This window comes from Eucalyptus grandis, chromosome 4 (assembly GCF_016545825.1).
Source record: "Eucalyptus grandis isolate ANBG69807.140 chromosome 4, ASM1654582v1, whole genome shotgun sequence".
NCBI lineage: Eukaryota > Viridiplantae > Streptophyta > Magnoliopsida > Myrtales > Myrtaceae > Eucalyptus > Eucalyptus grandis.
Window position 1 is genome coordinate 16,073,479 of NC_052615.1, and position 19,062 is coordinate 16,092,540.

General features: G+C 38.7%; 1 protein-coding gene across 2 annotated transcripts; it reads right to left on the minus strand.

Annotated features, from left to right (window-relative positions):
• Positions 1-858: 858 nt before the first annotated feature.
• Positions 859-3,921, minus strand: LOC104442727 (cysteine-rich receptor-like protein kinase 10). 2 transcript variants are annotated; one of them, XM_039311181.1, is made up of 6 exons: positions 3,175-3,921; positions 2,865-3,008; positions 2,659-2,780; positions 1,858-2,567; positions 1,507-1,657; positions 859-1,434 (listed from the first exon to the last, which is right to left on the minus strand). In XM_039311181.1, the coding sequence occupies exons 1-4, from the start codon at positions 3,914-3,916 to the stop codon at positions 2,328-2,330; spliced, it is 1,248 nt and encodes a 415-aa protein (XP_039167115.1). In that variant the 5' UTR covers positions 3,917-3,921; the 3' UTR covers positions 859-1,434; positions 1,507-1,657; positions 1,858-2,327. The 2 variants fall into 2 exon arrangements, with proteins under 2 accessions (XP_039167115.1, XP_010054426.3); XM_010056124.3 differs by lacking the exons at positions 2,659-2,780; positions 2,865-3,008; positions 3,175-3,921 and having other exon boundaries at positions 1,858-2,321.
• Positions 3,922-19,062: the final 15,141 nt, after the last annotated feature.

The window sequence follows — 19,062 nt, forward strand, 5'->3', positions numbered from 1 at the left end:
TTGTTAATTATTACTTTAATGATTGCGCACTCGCATAATCATCTCACATGTTAGTTGATAGGTATAAAATCAATCCAAAATGCCTGATATTTTTTTTAAAATAAACAAGATTAGATACCGAAATGGCACTAATTGATTAATTAGTGTAATCAAGTCCCCGACCCTAGATTCTTTGGTTACGTAGGAAATGAGGTACACTCTTATGCCTCACTTGATTTCTAACTGACCCCAATAGGCTAGTGGCGACTCCTTTTTTTGCAAAATTCATGAAAATAGCCAAACGTCACGCAAGGTATGGGCTTGGGAGAGCTCGTGCCTAATCATGGGCCTTAGATATGTCATTTATGCAATACCCCTAAACCTATTCCTTTCCTCCGAGGGTAGGTCGCAACAAACCCCAGTCGAAACTACCCTTCATAGGTCATGGATGATTATATTGTTATGGAAAGTGCTAATGACTAAGATCACAAAATTAAAGATATAGGAAGTCACTTACTTTGAATACTCAAAACACAGGATAAATCACGTCTAATAACAATAGGAAAAGCAACTCAATTAAAGAACAAGTCTTATAAATATCAGCTCTTAATGTCCAGACAAGCAAAAGATGATTGCATTTTATAATAAGTTTTAAAACTTGATTACATTTTTATGATAAGTTTGAAGACTTTTAGTACACTTTCTCTTAAAATTTTCTAGTATGGAAAAAAAAAAGTTTATTTTATATGCGTAAAAATAACATCCTACCGTTATAGAGTTATCCTTTCCTTTGTCTTAAAGAAGAAACGAAGATAAACCGTAATAAGTTAAAAGAGTAGAGAGAAATATGATTCTCTCACATTCATAATTAAAGACAGAAGAATGAGTAATTTACTTTATACATCGATTTGTTGCTATCTAAATAGTTGCGGCTGCTCTCATAGAGAATGGACTTCAACACACTATTATTTAGAGCTTAAAAATCTTGTTCCTTCCAAAAGAGAGCTTGCATTTTTTGTACGATACTTGGTGTTGACCTCTTGGCTTATGAATTGTACATTGCTCGGTGGATTTCGAGTGTGCTCCATGATATTTTCCCGCTCTTTATCGAGGAGCCACATCAGTTAGACAATCACTAATCACTGAATACTGCGGCATTATCGTGCTCCCATTGAGCTTCTCATTGGATTGATTCGAGTTTCGATCTTGATATTTTTGTTTGTGCTTCACACTTGGGATGAAGAAAGTAGGTTGCTCCGGCAAGGGGAGGCTAACGAAATCAGCACTACTAAGCATAAGAACAACTGTATCCATGGCGGGTCGGGCTTCTTTGTCATTTTGAATGCAGAGCAAGCCAATGTGAATACATTTGATCACTTCGTTTTCTGAGTAAGATTTAACGATTGTTGGATCCACAATTTCTAATGGTTCTCCGATTCTCCATTGTTCCCAAACCTAGAACATATGTTGGTACTATCATTAATTTACAAAAAAACAAAGAAAATTGTATGATCAAATTGCACTTACATAGTTGAGAAGGCCCTCATGGTCATCTGATATGTAAGAATACCGATTCTTCTTGCCAGTTATGATCTCGAGCATTAGCACACCAAAGTTGAACACATCGGATTTTACTGAAAATCGTCCGTACATGGCGTATTCAGGAGACATGTAGCCACTGTGAATCAATTCAAAGACAAAGACTAAGTTGTGATTCTTGTGAATGAGCATAGTTCACTTAAAGATCAAGATGTTAAGGCTCAGTATAATCTATGCATTGGAAATCTAATTAAAGGGCAAATCTGTTAGCATAACTATTGCAAATTATCTATTGGGTTGTTCTGACCATGAACCAAAGTAATATAAAATTGAACTTACTAAGTTCCGACGATTCTGTTTGTACTTCCTTGAGTCTGCTCAGTACAAAAAATCCTAGCCATACCAAAGTCCGAGATTTTCGGGTTTAGATTTTCATCAAGCAAAATGTTGCTAGCTTTGAGGTCACGATGGATAATTCGGAGCCGAGAATCTTCATGAAGGTAAAGAATACCACGTGCCACCCCAACCATGATCTTGTGGCGTGCCGACCAATCCAACCGTATGCTTTGTGGAGGGTCTGTGTTGGCCAGAATTTTGTAAATTTAGAGTCAAAAGAATCTCTAGTTCATGTCTAAATATGATTGACGAGTGATCATTGTCACATGTAATTTTCTTTTGGAACCATCGTCAAATTGTATGAAGAATGCCCCAAGACATAACTTCTGAATTTTGCTCATACCTTGGAAATATTATAAGATGGTGACCAGGATCGAAAAGAAAGAACTAAACTAAGAGGAATGGAATCATTTTTAAAGAAGATGAAGGGAGAGGCGCAAACCGAAGAGCAACTGGTCTAGGCTTCCGTTGGGCACATATTCATAGACCAGTATCGTTTCTTCTCTTTCCATGGCAAATCCTAATAGCCTCACTAGGTTTCTGTGTTGAAGCTTGGCTACCAATTCAACTTCATTTTTGAATTCCCGCACACCTTGTTTTGAGCTTTGAGACAACCTTTTTGCAGCAATTTTCCCCCCACAAGGGAGTGTACCCTACATAAGACAGAATATGAACAAAAATGTCATGTAAAGGCAGAACATGCATAGTGCTTCATGTCATATCTCTATGTTAAAAACTTCTTACCCTATAAACTGGACCGAATCCACCTTCCCCTAATTTGTTGCGATTCGAGAAGTAATCTGTGGCGGCTTCAATTGTGCCCACATCAAATTGCAACGAATGTAGTTCCGAAATTTTGCTTCCAACTGTGTAGCAAATAGCCATCAACTTTGCGATACAAATAAACTATAAAGTGTAAGACTTTCGGTGCAATTTTACCCATTTCTTACCAATTAGATCTTCTTCGACGTTGTTTCTCTTGCTCCTTTCTCTTTTGAGGGTAAACCAGAGCATGACACAAAGTAGACCAACCGCCAAAGTTGCAGAAGTGATCCCGATAGTTAATCTTGATGAAAAATGCCTTTTCTTTTCGACTGTAATTTAATTAGTTGAATGCTTCATTAGTATAATGACATTACGTTCAGCATCTGGCAAATATATGGCACCGGCAATTAAATATTTTACGTGCCACCAAACGTGGTCAAATCAGTAAATTGAAACGAGCTAGAACTAGTGAAACGAAAATTTTGAGCTCATTACCTGTGTAGAACGGGCTTATCCCGAACCTGGCGAAGCAACTCGAACGCAAGATTCTGCCTCCACTTTTCCCGGTTTGTTTTGTCAGGAGAATCGAAATCACATTCTGCAGGCAATCCTCGCAGTGAGCCGCTGAGAGATCAGGCCTGCACTGGGCAAACGTATACAGAGTAGCGCCCCTGTATCCTTTGACAGGGGCCTCTTTGGAAGCATACTTCTTATCGGATCTTTTAGCAGCCCGAGTAATCAACTGCTTCAATGTTTTTTCCAACAGCCTCATGAAATCGGTGGGCTGGTTCACATTCCGCCGATTATAACTTTCCAGAATAGGCACTTCATCCGTCGCTGGGAAGAAGTTACGGTTAGAATACTGCAACATGCACTCGTCGTACCAGAGGATGGCCGCTTTGACCATAGGACATTTCTCTTTGATACTGACACTAGCAGCTTTCACACATTCCAGGCACACTTCCTTGGTGACATCTCCCCTGCATAGGAATCTGCCATATACAGCTTCGGCGTCATTTGGCTCCCCCATGCTCATGTTCGTGTCGAAGAATCCATTGCTCGAGTTGGTGTGAGAGGGAAGGGATTGAAGGAGAAGCCTGAGATTCGCCTCATAGGTGCTATTCAGTGTGAAAGTGCTCGAATTCAGGCAGGAATACTCGCTGATAGTAATGGTTGATTCGGTTTCCAGGGCGAGAAAGCTAACCATGAAAATAAGGATTGCAAAAAGCTTTGTCATTTTTTTTTTTTTTTTTTTTTTGTGGGCGACTTGGCTGAAAGGGGCAGTTCTCTGATTTCTAAATTCTTTGGTTATTCTGCTTTTCAGGTTTCCAGACTAGTTAGATAATTTCGACGTTCTCTGTTAAGTATAGCCGTGTAGGATGATTCCTGGAAACACTAACACAGAAACTGGACGGTGGGAATATCTTTATTGTCAAGCAAAGTGCATTGACTAAAATCACCAAAACAAAGAGTGGGCACAAGTGTATTAAAATCTGTAAAACTTATGATGAAAGTGCAATTGACCTCTAAAATTATCATAAAAATATAATTGAATTTTAAAATTTTCAAATAACACAATCAAATCCTAAAAGATTAATTTGAAATACACTGCAAAAATAATAAGAAATATGTGACACAGCTAGCACAAAATATTTTTCACTTATCGGGAAATAATAACTCTCATCTACTCATGAAATGAATCTGTTCACCAAAATCACAAACTGTATACATGTGAGTGCCTCATTTTGTTTGTATATTGGTGGGCCCACCGTTCGCCACAGCGACTTGCCTCCGTCTAAAAGACAGCATGTAAAACACAAATTGAAAAACGAGAAAATGAATGTCCGCGTGGGCTGCACCAACGACTGAGGTCAAACAGGGACTAAGCATAATTCATTGGAAAAGTGTTTTGTCTTGAATTTAACCTTTGAAACCGTTCGAGGGCCGACCTTATTTCCTAAAATGATGTTAATCACGATTTTTCCTTCAATCTTGATAACTTTAAATTTCTTATCATCTACTTTTCTATCCAAATTCAGCAAATGACTCTTCATATCTTTTATCGATTCACACATTAATTCATATATATTCAAAATGTATTTTATCGTTGATTAAATTCTAGTCAATCATCTTTTTGAATATATCAGAAGATATTTGTCATCGATGCACTTTTGATGAAACCCATCCTTAATTGGGATCATTAGAGAGGGAGGGTGGGAGGAAGGGAGGGTGAAAGCATCAAAGATTGCTGGTGGCTGACAACGAGCGAGGTGGATATCCTTAGGCAGCAGGTGATGACGTCAATGGGCGTATTATGGTTTTTGATTTAGGATTTGCCTAATTACATTTTAAATTGATATTGGATTTTTGAGTGGGTGAGAAATTTAAAATTTTGCCAATTTTGGAAGGAATACATGGATTTCGTCATTGAAGTTATAATGGCAACTAATGTCAGGTACAAATTGGCTTCTAGAGCGAATGCTTAGGGTGTACATAAGTGATATTAGAAAAAAAAAAAAAAAAAAAAAGGGAGTCGAGTGGAGTCGATGCAAAAAATAAGGCCAATTTGAGTATTTTTCTAAAGGAAAAGTTATTGGACAAGTAGGTTAGGAAAAATTCTTGAATCATATAATTGTATATTAAACCATGCTTACTTAGGAAGAGTCGAGCTTTCAAGATAGTGATAAAACATACCATAATAAGGATAGTGGACCAAAAATTGTAAGCTTTCCTTAATTGCTTCTTTAACAAGTGCACTTGTCAACAAAACCCTTCACAAAAAAGAGAGAATAAGAAAGTACATTATGTCAAATGAATACTTTATTACCTTAGTTCTATTTTTGGATATTTCACATGGAATAAAATACAAATTGTGCCATCCGCAAAAATTGGAAATAGCAAACCCTGAAAAGTAAACTCCTAAACAAACTCTTGCTTTTTTTTCCACAATAAATTATTCCACCATTCACATTTATCAGCCAAGAAAGTCAAGTAAGGGCCCTTTGTTTTCTGTAGCTAGGACTTTATTTCTTTCATTGATGGTTACATAAAGATGGATTTAGAGGCGGCTAGGCCAAAGTGGGAGGAAAACTTGACATGTTGTCTGCCGATCAGACCTCCGAAATCTGCTTATGTCAATCACGTCGTCCATCATTATATTTCACATTGAATAAAACACAAATTGTGTCATCCACAAAAATTGAAAATAGAAAACTCTGAAAAGTAAACTCCTAAACAAACTCTTGCTTTTTTTTTCCACAATAAATTATTCCAGCATTCACATTTATCAGCCAATAATGTTCGAGTAAGGTTCCTTTGTTGTATGTAGATAGGACTTTATTTCTTTCATTGATAGTTACATGAAGATGGATTTAGAGGTGACTAGATCAACGTGGGACGAAAATTTGACACGTTGTCTATGGATCAAACTTTGGAAAACTGCTTATGTCAATCACACCGTCCATCTTTGTATTCATATACGATAAGTTATTATAGGTCGAAAGCTGCTCCGAATAATATCCAAGAGTGATTAACTTTCTAGCTTTGCATTACCGATAATTGATGGTCACATCCATTTCTACAATTGAAAGAATATGTCTTATAAAAATTCATATCCACCGTTCTCTTTTATTAAAGGCAGGACAACTACATTGCAGACTGGGCCACTAAAGTCCATGGGCACTGTCTTCTTCCATCGAATTGGGCTGTTTCACCTCCCCAACCCTTTTGGACCTTGTTTGCTCTGAAGCCCTGTACAAGGGTTGTTCGTTTTTGCAAGCGTGAATAACATCCTCTGTTTTCCGACCAAAAAAAAAAAAAAAAAAAACAAAAAAACAAAGGCAGGACAACTACTATTTCCACGACATGTTTCTTTCAAAAGTCACGGACAAAGCATCATTCCATGGAAAAAGAGAAACAACCACGAAAATGGAAGGGACCTGCTAACATCTAATCAATCCAGAAAAGAAAAGAAGAAAGAAGGGAAGATATTTGCAAAAGTTATGTTGCGAGTAGCTATGAACTTTTGCTCGTCATTCCGTGTCATCCGAACTATCTTTTTTCCGAACGTCCTTTATGAATTTTTTATGTTTTGTTTAACGCTGCCCTTCTGTTAAAGATCTAAAGAAATTTATTGATAGTGCCGTTGAATTCTGCCTTATCATTTTTATTTTTTTGGGGGTTCAATTTTGTGCTTCAACTTTACTTGCTTGTTCAATGTCGACGTTAAAGTATTATGTTTTGCTTCTTCTCTCTAATATACTTCGCTTAAGCATGGTTAGAGTCATCAAGTACTCTTCAAGATAAATCTTGATGACTCTTATTTAGGACTAGTAATTTTCAACACAACCCCTCAACAAGACATCACACTACACTTGTTAACACATAATAAAAGCTAATTGTGTCATGTATGGATTGACCCTTTTATCCATTTATAACATGATTAGTCTCGTTTAGTCAATTTAAAATGTTCCCTATATTTACATGACATGCTTAGGTATATTCAAAATTGATACTTACAACATGTCAACATAAGTAATCATTTTTATATATAAGAATTATATCTGAAATGGTAAGTGCTGTGCAATCCATTTAATTACGTTTATGTTTTGCTATAATATTGTGACATAATTAAATAAACAATTTGTGTCGGGATTATATCCAAATTTGACATAGCGCACATAAGAGAGGGAATAAGAAAGCAGTTCATAATTGGGCTTTGTCGAATCAGAACTGGGCTGTTTTCCCCCTTTTTATCTCATCGATCTTGTATGTGCTGATGCACTTGCTGCAGGCTGTACTAACTTTATTTTCTCAATATAGTTTCCACTTTTTCGACAAAAAAAAAAAAAGCAGTTCATGAACTAAAATTGAACAAGTAAACAAAGTATGGAGATAGAATTGAATATAAATGACGATGAATCATAAACAACGCCATATTCTGTCCACATAGTTTGTCAATAATTTCGGTAGAATGACCCCATTAAACCACTTTTTAGACAATATTGACTAAAAAAGGGGGAAAAGCTGCCAAAAATCTAAAACTATGACTATTATAATATATTTACTTCAAACTTTTTTGTGGCAAATAAAACCCTAAACGTGTACCCGAATGACACATTTGCCATCCAATTAGGGTTCTGTTAGAAATCACCCTTAAAATGTTGGCGCTGCACCGATGTGGTGCCGACATCAGAAAAAGACTAAAAAGAAAAAGAAGAAAGAAAATAGCGGCACCGTTCATCGTCTTCTCCTGTGCTCACTACCCACTGTTGCCCACACCCCCGGCAGTGCTCGTTGGCATAACTCCCAATTTCTCATTCAATTCAAAAATCCGAAGACCGATCAAGTTGCAGTAAGGAGTGGGCACTCACCGGAGAGATCAAGTGGTCGCATCCCAAGTCCGTGAGGAACCCTTCGTACACGAATATTCAGTGGAAAACACCATCAGGTTCAATTTTTGAAGAAACAAAAAATGATGCTACGTAGTGAATTGGGTTTGCTTTAGAATTTGAAATTAAAAAGAAAGAGGATAGACCTGCGTTTCCATGAGACTTTGGTAAAAATTTAAGGTAAATGTGTCACTGTTGACATAATATAAAGTTTTTGGTGATTTTTTTCCCCAAAAAAATATGCAAAAATGACATTGACTAATGAGAAAATATTTAAAAACTGTTGGTGTCATTACTTTATTAAAAAGAAATACTCTCAAAATTAAGAAAGTGGTAGATAGACCACCTTTTTGGCAAATGGTCTTTAATGAGCGGCTCGTGGAGATTTGGAATTCGATAGGTCGTCTTTAACTTTTTCCCTTCTCAAATTGTCCAAAATCAACCCAAATGCTTTGTTACATGTTTGAGCCAAAAGTCTATCCTAAGAGTAAATTATTTAGAAGTAAGTCGCAAATCTAGCTGTGAAGAACTTGGGCGAGGCCTTTGGGGCCTCACCATGCTCTGGGTGGCGTTGCCCATGACCTACGAGGGCCCTCACGGCCTCTCTCATGGCCTTCGAGGCCGAGAGTGAGGCGACCACAATCGGCGAGGGTCGCCGGTGACCCTCGCCTGCCCTAAAGAAAAAAAAAACAAAAATAAAAAAATAAAAGATTCAAAAAATTAAAAAATTTCACGTGGGACCTTTGGCTGGAATTGATACTAAAGTGATCGATTTTTATCTAATGTGACACTCAAGTGAGCAAAAAAAAAAAAATCGTACTTAAGTAAGTATCGTATGAAAGTTTTGGCACTCCTACTATTCTTATGTCCAATGAGTTATAGAACAAGTATAATATATTAATTACTCTACACCATTCAAATTCTCTAATGTGGGATTTTTCTAATGTAACTTAGGGGCCGTTCGTTTCGCGGATCATGTTTCCGAAAAACATTTTGCTAAAGTCATTTTTTAGGAAAATAACTCTATTTTCCGGTGTTTAGCCAAAACCTAAATTTCGAATGGAAAATATTTTCCACCGTTCGTTAGCTAATTTAGTTGTTTGGGAAAAATTTTCAGAAATTGAATTTTAATATTTTTAATTGACCAAAAATTAGTTTTATTTTTTATTTCTTTTAAAAAATCGAAATTTTTATTATTTTTTTTATTATTTCTTTCTTTTTCTTTTCTTTTTCTTTCTTTCCTCCTTTCTCCTCCTTCTTCCTCCTCCTTCCTCCGCCGTCACATGCCCGACAATGGCTGGTTGCCTAGCGGTGACCAAGACCCAGTAGCCGAGATCCAAATGAGCTAGGCGAGGCTCGGCTGAGCTCGCCAGAGATTCGCCGAGCTGCGCGAGCTCGGGAGGCCCGAGCCCGCCCAGCTCACCGGATCTGGCCAAGCCCGAGCTCCGCCTTAGGTCGGCGGGGCTTTGCCTTGCCCAACTCATCAAGCTCGGGCGAGCTCGGCTTTGCCAGATCGGGCTAGGCGGAGCCTCGCCGGCCTGGGGCGAGGCTAGAGCTAGCTCACGGCCGGTCGCCGGCAGTCACCATGGCTGGCAATCAGCCACCAAGGAAGAAGATGAAATGGAAAAAAAGAAAAAAAAAGGGAAAAAACTTAAAAACTCAATTTAAAAAAAAACATAAAAGAAAAAAAAAAAGTATAAATGAGTTGGTGAAAGGAAACAAAGTGGAAGAAGTTATGGAAAATGTTTTCCTCTTCTCAAAAGAGGAAATCATTTTCCACAATCTTAAGAGGAGATTTTTCATTAACCGGAAAACATTTTCTCTAACTATCTGTTTTCCGCCATCCAAACACCGGAAATTTCGGAAAATGTTTTCCCGGAAGTTATTTTCCAAAAAACGAACGGACCCTTAAATGTGTATCCTAACAATCTCCCTCTCATGTGTAAGCTTAGGATTAGATCTACCTCCTCATAAAGTAGGTATCCTTCCACATCAAGATATCTTAATTTGAATAGATTAGGGGTCCATCAATTTACTATCGACTCTGATACAGTTGGTTGGGAGCATAAAGTAGAAGCCCGATACCTTTCACCTTTCGCTTGGGGAAATCACAAAGATGGAGCATAAGTCTGAGCCTATTAACACATCCAGTTAGACCACCTTCACTCAAAAGCTTAAACGAATGAGGTTTTGGGCAACTAGAATATACACTACTCTATATCACTCCAATTTCTAACTTACATGTGTATCATAACAATCTCTCCTCCATTTATGAGTTCAATGTTAGATCTACTTCCCCTTAATATAGGTATCCTTCTGCATCAAGATATCTCAAGTTGCATAGATTAAAGGCCATCAATCTACCATCAACTCTGATACCATTTATTGAGGCTTGAGCTGATTAGGGCCTAACCAATTTACCATCGACTCTAATATTATTTGTTGGGAGTGCACAACAAAAGCTCGATACCTTTCATCTGGAGAAATCACCAAGAGGGGGCTTAAGTTCTAGCTTATCTACATATTCAGTTGGACTCACTTTCACTCAAAAGCTTAAACTAATAAGTTATGGATAAACTATGATATACTAACTGCTTTACATCACTTCAATTCTCTGATACAAGATTTTTTTTAACACAACTCGCACATGTACCCTAACATAATCAAGTGCAAAATATCCCACTAATTGAATTTGGATAGTTGAAAATGGATTAATTTACTTGGATTGGGAATTAATAGAGATGGCTCGAAGGACATGCATTGACAAGTTTAGTAGCCTTTTTGGCCTCCACTTAGTTGAGTTTTGAGATGCGATCTTGGCAGCAACAACTATTATTTCATACTTTTAGTCGGCAAAAAGGATTCGTCGGAGAAACGGAAAATATTAATCGACTTTAGAAGAAGAGGGTGATGGTCTATAAAATGACAGTAATTTTTTTATGGGTTTTTCGGCTCATCAGAGACATCGTACGAGCAATCGAGAGTGGCATTATCAAGTATTGGTTACCCTAGCCGATGTTTGAGAAAATGCCGGCGAAGCTACAAATGTTCGGAAGTTAGCATCCTCTAAAGCTCAATGTTCACCTTCCATTATAGAGCGCGCATCAGCAATTTGCTTTTTACTTCACCATAAGATACGAAAATTTTCAGGAAAACTCATTCTTTTTTAGGTATGCTCTGATAATGTTAACTGGAAACATGCATGGAGTGTAATACACACAAGGCCCACATGAAAGAGGGATACTTACCCAATCAATCCTAAACATATTGTATGGATAATAATTTAATCCTAAAATTTTATACAAAATTCTAATGAATGTCTATCTGGCTAATTGCCACTGAAAATCACTATCATAGCAATTCATTAGGTGTCCACATCAACATGCCGCGCAAGATAACTGGTAATGACTAGACGTTATATCAACCACATCATGCAAAAATCGTTCAAAAAAGACTGCGTAGGAATTTCATGCAATGATTTACAATTGCATTAGTAAAACTAAAAAGTTTAGGACGAAATTGACATTCGTACAGATTTAGGACTATATCGGTAATTTTCTTCGTAAAAGAAGCTCTCAAGTTTTCATTTCCAATATATAATTAAATGCAAATTGCTTCAGAAAAGAGAATAACATGGGAATAAATAGTACAAAGTCCTTGATAAACTCTTATAAGAGATAATTTGAAAGCATTCAAAAAAAGAAGAAGAAAAACTGCAAGAATAACTATTGAAAAGAAAAAAGAAGAAGGAGATAACTAACTGAAAATCTAATTTTAAATTAAATAAAGAAAGAAAGTATCAAATAAGAAAATCCTAAATCTGTTTAATAGCTTATGAAAATCAAATCTCGATATGGCCCATATTATTCTCCTTCTACATTGATGGATTTATGAGATGGGCCTGAGTTGGCCCGTCCGCCCAAGTTGGGCCCAAAAAGCCCGGCCCACGGGAATAGGGCCCGTGGATGGGGGAAGGTATAAAAGGGAGGAGAGAGAGAGAGAAAGACGCACCTTTTGGCACAATCAACGTACGCTTCTCTCCCACGCGTTTTCTCTCCCGAAGAACAGTAGGCATACGGCTTCCAATTTCTTCCCTTCAAGGCTTCATCGATCGGATTCTCTTCCTCCATTGACGACGGTGTTTAATCTGTGGCTAATAAGGTACGCTCGAATCTGTGGTGTGCTTTACGATCGGTGATACGTGTTTTTCCGGCTTCGTCTTCCGCATTGATTTAGGGGTTCGATTTAGTGTCGAATCCGGTTTTCGGGATCAGTCATTCCCAACATTGGTATCGAGCCTAGTTCACGTTTTCCCAATCAATTTGATGTTTTTTGATTGATTTATCGCGAAAAAATCTTCGGCCGTACGGATCGGGCGAAAATCCCGACACCCGAGCGCTCTTCGCCATTTTTACATGTTTTCGTATGTCAAAATCAAAATATGATGGCACAGGAGAAAGGGGGCGTCGAGACGAGTCCGCGGTATGTCGAGCGCCGCGGCGACGCCGCACGCGCCCACACGCGCGGCCGGGAAGGCGCCGCGCGTGGGCGCGACGCACCCGGGAGGCGCTGGTTCGCCCGGGCGCGTGGCACACGCGCCGGTGGCGAACCGGCGGCGGCGCGCGCCGGGCGATGAACCGGACGCGCCGGTCCACGGGCCGATGCGTGCCGACGTCGCATGACGTCACCCAATCGGTAAGAACACTGGCCGACGCGTCATCGATGACGTCGGCGATGACGTCGGTTGGCCGGGGCGACCCGACCCGCGACCCGACCCGACCCGACCCGCCGACGATGGCACGCGCGTGGCACATGCCGCCGACGTCGCGTGACGTCATCCCGCGCACGCAGCGCGCACGTGCGGCCGTGCCCGAACGGTCCAACCGTCCGACCGATCCGTCGGTCCGACAGTCCGTCCGTCGGCCGGTCCGACGACCGACGAGCGTTGACCGGCGACGACCGTTGACCGTTGACTTGACCGTTGACCGACCGTTGACCGTTGACCGTTGACTTGGCCGTTGACCGTTGACCACCCAAAAAAAAAAAAAAAAAAGGAATTTGTTTCTTTTTTTTTTTTCAATTATGTCTGTGTGGGTTGTAGGTCATCCATTTTAATTCTGCATTTGTTGCATGAATCATGGAAATTTATGTATTTTCCATTTTGTTTATTATGGATTATAAGTGATCCATTTTAGTTCCGCATTTGTTGCGAAACTATGATGCGTAATGCACGGATACCGCAATCCCGAGAACGGACGAAGGAAGAGCTAGACTGAAAAGGCTGATGAAAGAGTTAGCTGATTTTCGGTGGCTTGATGGTGATTTAGTATCACATATGGTCAAGGTCAATCGATGATACAGAAATCATCAATAATGGTTATCTTATGCCGGATTTTGAGAAGGTGCCGCTTTGTTGAACACTCTTCCACCTGAATGGCAAGCAAGTGTTAGATCGGCTATGGGAGGTCAACGTGGTCCCCGGGTTATAGGAGGCCGGTGGAAGCTTTTGTAAGAGAGTACTATAGGATTGAGTTGGCCAAAACTTCAACCCTTAGATTGTGCGCTACGTGGCGCAGTGAATGCGCCTTGGTGGCGACATGAGAGCTCTCCAAAAGTTTTTCCATGGTTGGCAAATGTACCTTCGGTTTTCTCGATGTTTTGGTGATAGATTAGAAGGGACATTTCCTAATTATTTCTTAGATTAATTGTGAGATTTTTTTATAGATGTAAATATCTCTTTCCATGTTGATATTTTCTTTGTATATATTGCTTAGTGTAATGTATAGTTGTATTATGTGAAAGCTCTTTATTCTATTGGATGTTAGATAATATTTGCTTTCTTCTGGCGATTCTTTGTGGGTAGTTAGTCAGTGGGTAGTTATAGAAGTTTTTGTAACTTCATAGAATTGATTTTGCATATGACAATCATATTAATGATAGTTTTAAGTTAGGATTTTTGGAGGATGATTGGAAACGTAGTGACCTTTTGATTCTAAAGCCTTACTTAAAATTATTCATTAATATGATGGGTCTATGTAAATAGGGATGCATAAATGATAGGCATTAATTATTTGTGCATGTATGTCTGATGTGTTCAGACTGATGGTTTCAGCAACTAAGAACGTGATTGCTGATATGAACGGCAACTATTGTGAAATATTAAATATGGAGATTCAATATGTGCTGGAAAAGCAAGAAGCACTAGAAGCTCTTGACCATATTATGGAAGATCTTATAAATGTTGTGCGCCACCTTGAGCTAGTTGAGGACCGCCTAACAGCATTTGAGCTGTAAATAGATATTTTCTATGCTGGTTCTAGCTCAGAAAAAGGGCTTTGTGCTCTAAGCGCAAGCGTATTGATTCGTTCAATATGTGGGAATGCAAAGGATCAAGTCCTTATTATAAGAAATCAAGAATTAACCAACAAGAGAGAGGAAAGCGTCCTCAAGTGATGAAAATGTCAAGGGTGTGATGTTACAATTGTGACAAGAGAGGTCACTATGCTCGCGACTGTCGTGAGCCAAAGAAGCTATACACCTCTTGTACATTTGAGAACTTTGCTTATGTGTCAAGTTCTGCATAATAGGCTGAATCCAATCCTTTGTGGAATGTAGATTCATGAGCGATGACCATGTAGCAAAGGATAGAGGATCCTTTGTGGAATTCCGACGAGTACCAACTGGAACTGAGTGGATCCATATCGGAAATAACTCCAGAGATGAAGTTAAAGGAATTGGCACTAGCCAATTGAACATGCGTGGTGGACGCACCTTATTCCTACACGATGTTCTATATGCTCCGGAGATTCGTCGAAATTTAAATGTCTGTTTTGATGTTGGTTAAGCTTGGTTTTAGAATGAACTTCCATAATAAAGGTGTAGATTTGTATTTAGGTACAAACTACTATGGTTGTGGTCACTTTCTAAATGGTTTCATTGTACTAAATGTTGACTGTGGTGATGTCAATATGTTATTCCCTTGTTTCACGTCTTCTATTTTATATGATAATGATGTGAATATAGTGGCATGCTAGACTTGGTCATATGGGCCAACAACATATGAAAAGACTAGCCAAAGAGGGCTTGTTGGGCAACATTGAAAAAGTTGATTTGCCCATATGTAAGCATTGCCTAGAAGGGAAAATGACAAGGAGACCATTTGGAAAAGGTAAAAGAGCTGAATTTCCTCGGCATTTAATCCATTTGGACGTCTGTGGTTCAATGAATATGAAAGGAAGGCAAGGGGCTGTTTATTTCATCACTCTTAATAGATGATTATACTCGATTCGGAGGTGTCTATTTGATTTCTCATAAATCTGAAGCATAAGTTGTTTTCAAAAGGTTTATGAACTTGGTTGAAAATCAATTAGACAAGAAAATAAAAGCATTTAGATCCGATCGAGGTCGAGAATATTTATCGATGAGTTCAGAAAATTATGTGATGAAAAAGGAATAGAAAGACAGTTGTCTATTCCACATACTCCTCAACAAAATGGTGTTGCGAGAGAAGAAACAGAACCCTACCGGAAATGGTTAGGTCCATGATGGCGTATGCTAACTTACATATCACTTTTATGGAGTGATGCGTTGTTAACTTGCTGCCTAAATACTTAACCGGATGCTTTCCAAATCGCTTAGTTCCACTCCATATGAGTTATGGATAGGTAGAAAACCGGACTTAAGTTTACTTAAGCCATGGGATTATGCTGTCTATACTCATATGTCCTCTCACAAGTTTGGGAAATTGAGTCCCATATAAAAGTAGAGTATTTTAATGAGATACTCCGAACACTCAAAAGGGTATGTGTTCGTAAGTGAACAGGAAAGTGGGAGAATAACTGAATTTGAATCACAGGATGTCACATTCTTAGTGGATGAATTTCCTAAGAAGGGCGAAATAGGGAAGATTACTTCCTATTTGAAACCTTGGATTAAGATTATGATATTAATGGAGTTCATCCAAGTGGGAGTAATATGAGATGTGATGAATTGAATTCAACTCATTCTCAATTGCAACCACCGATGTGACGACATCATCATTACCTAATCCAAGTGGGAGCATAATGGGGAATGATGTGCTAAGTGTACAATCTCCCATACGGTGAACAAGTCGCCAAAGTATTCCCCGTCGATGTTTTGATATTGAAAGGGAAACTTTTATGGTTGCTCCACAAGATGAGTATGAGCCAAGAAATATTAAAGAGGCTATGAATTGCCCTAGTAATGAAAAATGGATTTATGCAATGAAAGAGGAAAATGGAGTCAATGAAATCAAACCAAGTCTGGGAACTGGTTGATCTGCCAAAAGGACGCAGAGCTATTGGGAACAAATGGGTTCTCAAAATAAAGCGAAAGGCTGATGGCTCGATTGAAAGGCATGAGGCTCGCCTTGTGGCGAAGGGGTATAATCAATAGGAAGGAATTGATTATGAAGATATTTTTTTTTCTCCTATAGTAAGATTTGCCTTGATTCGCATAGTTCTGGCAATAGTGTTTAGTATGGATCTTGAGTTACATCAAATGGATGTAAAGACTAATTTTCTCAATGGAAAATTAGAGAATGAAATATATATGGAACAACCTGTTGGTTTCATAGTGAAAGGCCAAGAAGAAAAGGTATGTCGACTTTGGGGGTCGATATATGGCCTTAAGCAGTCGTCAAGACAATGATATATACGTTTTCATAATGCCATAATGGCATATGACTTTACAATGATAGATGAGAATCATTGTGTATATATCAAAAGATCCAAGGATCAATTTGTGATCATATCATTATATGTTGATGATATACTAATTGCTGGAAGCAATATGGAGCTAGTCAATACTGTCAAAAGTTGGTTGTCTTCCAAATTTTTTGAATTGAATGATATGGGATTGTAAACCCATTGACGCTCCTATTGCAAAAGGTGAAGGATTGAGCCATAGACTGTGTCCAAGGACTCCACAAGAGAAGGAACAAATGAAACAAGTTCCTTATGCTAGTGCTGTTAGAAGCTTGTTGTACGCTATGATGTGTACAAGACCTGACATATGTTTTGCAGTTGGAATGGTGAGTAGATACTAATCCAATCCAGGTCAAGCACTTTGAAAAGCCGTTAAGAGAATACTGAGGTATCTAAAGTGGACTGCTGATTATATGTTGAGTTATTATGGAAAGGATCTGCGACTCTAAGGCTATTCTGATGTTGATTGGGGAGGAGATTTAAATGAAAGGAAATCTACCTCTAGGTTTGTTCTCTTACCGAATAATGACACCATGTGTTGGAGCAGTAAGAAACAAAAGTATATAGCCTTGTCCACGATGGAATTGAGTTCGTGGCATTATCAGCAGCAGTATAAGAAGATGTTTGGCTTAAGAGATTATTGGATCATTTAGGTGCTATTGGAAGTGCTGCAGATTTGTTATTAGTTAACTATGATAATCAAGCAGCAAAAGTGTACACCAAATATCCAAAATATCATAGCAAGACCAAACCTATAGATACCAAGTATAACTCTTGTCAAGGATATGATTGCACGAATAGATGTGAACTAAGAGTACATACTACGCATAGAATGGTAGCAGATCCTATGACAAAGCCAATACCTAGAGATGTTTTTTGTGGCCATATGAAATCTCTAGGATTGCGTAGAGACTGATGTACTGAATATTATAATTTTTCTCTAAGTGTTCACATATGATGAATTTATGTTTTTCATCATTAATGCCTATGAATCTTCGTTTGATCTTTATGCATCTTAATGCTCAGTGCATTACTTTAAGTTAGAAGAAGTATGTCGGACATATGAGATTAGCCCACTCACACGGGTAATCGCCTCTATTTACTGTGTGATAAATAGAGATGAGACTGTTTTTAAGCTTATTATCTAGGTGATAATCGAGAGCTCAAGCTTAAAACATGTATGTCGCCTTAACTGAGTGTTAAGATGAGGACATAATACTTACTATGTCCGAAAGTAAAATTCCCCACATATTTTACTTTATTTGTCTATGATGCCAGATGTGAGTTCTGATGAATTTAGTGAATGAGTAGATACGTGAACTCAAGTTAGACATTGGGTATGTCTGAACTATCATCTGTACGGTATTGAAGGTGTAGACATACGCTCCATGGGAAATGAGTTAATACCGTAATACGTATTTCATACTACGTATGCATGAGACGACCAATAAGAGTGGCAAAAGTTTGATCTCAACTTTTATGACGTGTGAGACTCTTGAGGAAATGAGTTCCTCAATTTTTTAGTCCCCTCATGACTCTTACTTATTCTCAAGATTTCTATTTAGTGTTTGCTATCTTAGGATGTTGCCAATGGTCATGGTTTTGATTCGATCTAATGGGGCATTTCTAGAAAAGCAAGCTGGACTGAAATTGAGAGTTTGAAGGAAAGAGGAAGATCGATTTTGGAGAATCACATTGTAGTTTTGTATTCATCGGTTAACCAATTATGACTGTCTTTGTGATAATCATAATTGTGAATACAATATATATATCATTGTTTGAAAGAGATCAAGAGAGATATAAATGTGATCGATCGATCTAGGGTACTGCATACTAAATCTACTCGGAGTGTGATGCCCATTATGAGCTGTTATATATTCCTAACAGATGTATAGCAACGAGCTCTCAAAGTATGCTGGTCGCACGGATTATTCACCGGTATGAATGTTGAAGAGAGGAAAAGAGAATTCTGTTTGGCCCACCATGTTAAGAGAAAGTCTATGATGGATTTTCTCTCGATGAGGCCGAGTGGTAGGGCTCGTCCGCCCATGTTGGTTTTGTACCACCATGTGCGAGTGGGAGATGATGGATTTATGAGATGGGCCTGAGTTGGCCCGTCCGCCCAAGTTGGGCCCAAAAAGCCCGGCCCACGGGAATAGGGCCCGTGGATGGGGGAAGGTATAAAAGGGAGGAGAGAGAGAGAGAAAGACGCACCTTTTGGCACAATCAACGTACGCTTCTCTCCCACGCGTTTTCTCTCCCGAAGA